This window comes from Acyrthosiphon pisum, chromosome A1, assembly GCF_005508785.2.
Source record: "Acyrthosiphon pisum isolate AL4f chromosome A1, pea_aphid_22Mar2018_4r6ur, whole genome shotgun sequence".
NCBI classification, from domain to species: Eukaryota; Metazoa; Arthropoda; class Insecta; order Hemiptera; family Aphididae; genus Acyrthosiphon; species Acyrthosiphon pisum.
In genome coordinates this window covers 42,469,728-42,470,916 of record NC_042494.1, presented here as the reverse complement: position 1 = coordinate 42,470,916, position 1,189 = coordinate 42,469,728, and the positions used below count along the sequence as shown (strand labels likewise).

Here is a 1,189-nt window from a genome sequence, read left to right as displayed (position 1 = left end):
ATTTTAGAATTTATATTTAAAATTTATAAAAACTTCAACAGGAACAATACAGATAACAACCTGTTTGCATTAGATATTGTTAGATTCTTAGCTGAGTGATGGATATATTGGTTTTACAATGATATGGTTTTTCTCATACTTGATAAAGATAAAAAATTGAGTTAAATATATTGCAAGAACCTACAGAAGTTGTTCTCATAGCACTTTTTTAAGTGTATTAAGTTTTAATTTTGACACAATTTTCCTAAATTAAGAACATTAGTAAATTAATTTTTAGATAGTAATATTAATTAAGAGGATGTCACATCTGCATGTCTTGTCTCCATCTTACAAATGTACAACATAGCAAAACTGTTTTACGCGGAACAACTTTTATCTTTCTGTGTTTGTAGTAGTGGCTCCAAAATTTCTGAACATATAGGCTGGATAATTATCTATGCAACATCGTGCTCATATTTTAGATACCATAAAACGCCGCCGCTACCACCACCACCACCACCGCCACCGGCCGCTAACACCGTTTCCGCGGTGACCAGCAACATAGCGGCGGCAGCGACAGCGACGACCGCCACATTTGGCATCTTCCAACGCATCAAAGGTCCTGGGATTATCGTTTCGTCCACCGTTTTCGTCCGAAAATCAATTGCACGTCCTGCAACAAAAACATATTGTACATGTTATTATTATTATAACGCACACATACCGTCTCGGAATATATTTTTAATATTATTTTTCATTTATATTATCCATAATATAATATAACGCGTGTACTTGCAACAATACAAATTCAATAGGTAATTAATATTATGTATACGTAATATATAAAATTATAATAATAATAATATGTTATTGTAAAGAGCATTTAGTTGTATGTAAATTGTATATTGTTGCCGTCACCGCCATACACATTACACATGTATATACATTATACACACGGCGTTTACGTACATGTACTATAATAATAATTTACACGCGTTTATTGTGTGTGTTTGTGTGTGTGTGTGTGTGTGTGTGAGTGGCGCTGCAAGAAAAAGATATTATTTTCCGGCGATCGGTCTCGAAAGTTCTACGCCCGTTAACCAAGTGCGTGCCGCATCGGCGGCGGCAGTGGCGGTGGTATCGTGGTGGCGGCGGCGGCAGCGGTGGTGGTGGCGGCGGCGGCGGTAACGACAGCCGTCGCGTATTCATG

At 37.4% G+C, this 1,189-nt stretch overlaps 1 protein-coding gene across 1 annotated transcript in view; it reads right to left on the bottom strand.

The window, feature by feature from the left end:
* Positions 1–434: 434 nt before the first annotated feature.
* LOC100569371 overlaps positions 435–1,189 on the bottom strand; it is a 14,042-nt gene continuing 13,287 nt past the window's right edge. Inside the window, exon 2 of the mRNA XM_003246880.4 lies at positions 435–652. Coding sequence (XP_003246928.1) covers positions 435–652 — 218 coding nt within the window. The remainder of the gene's footprint in view (positions 653–1,189) is intronic.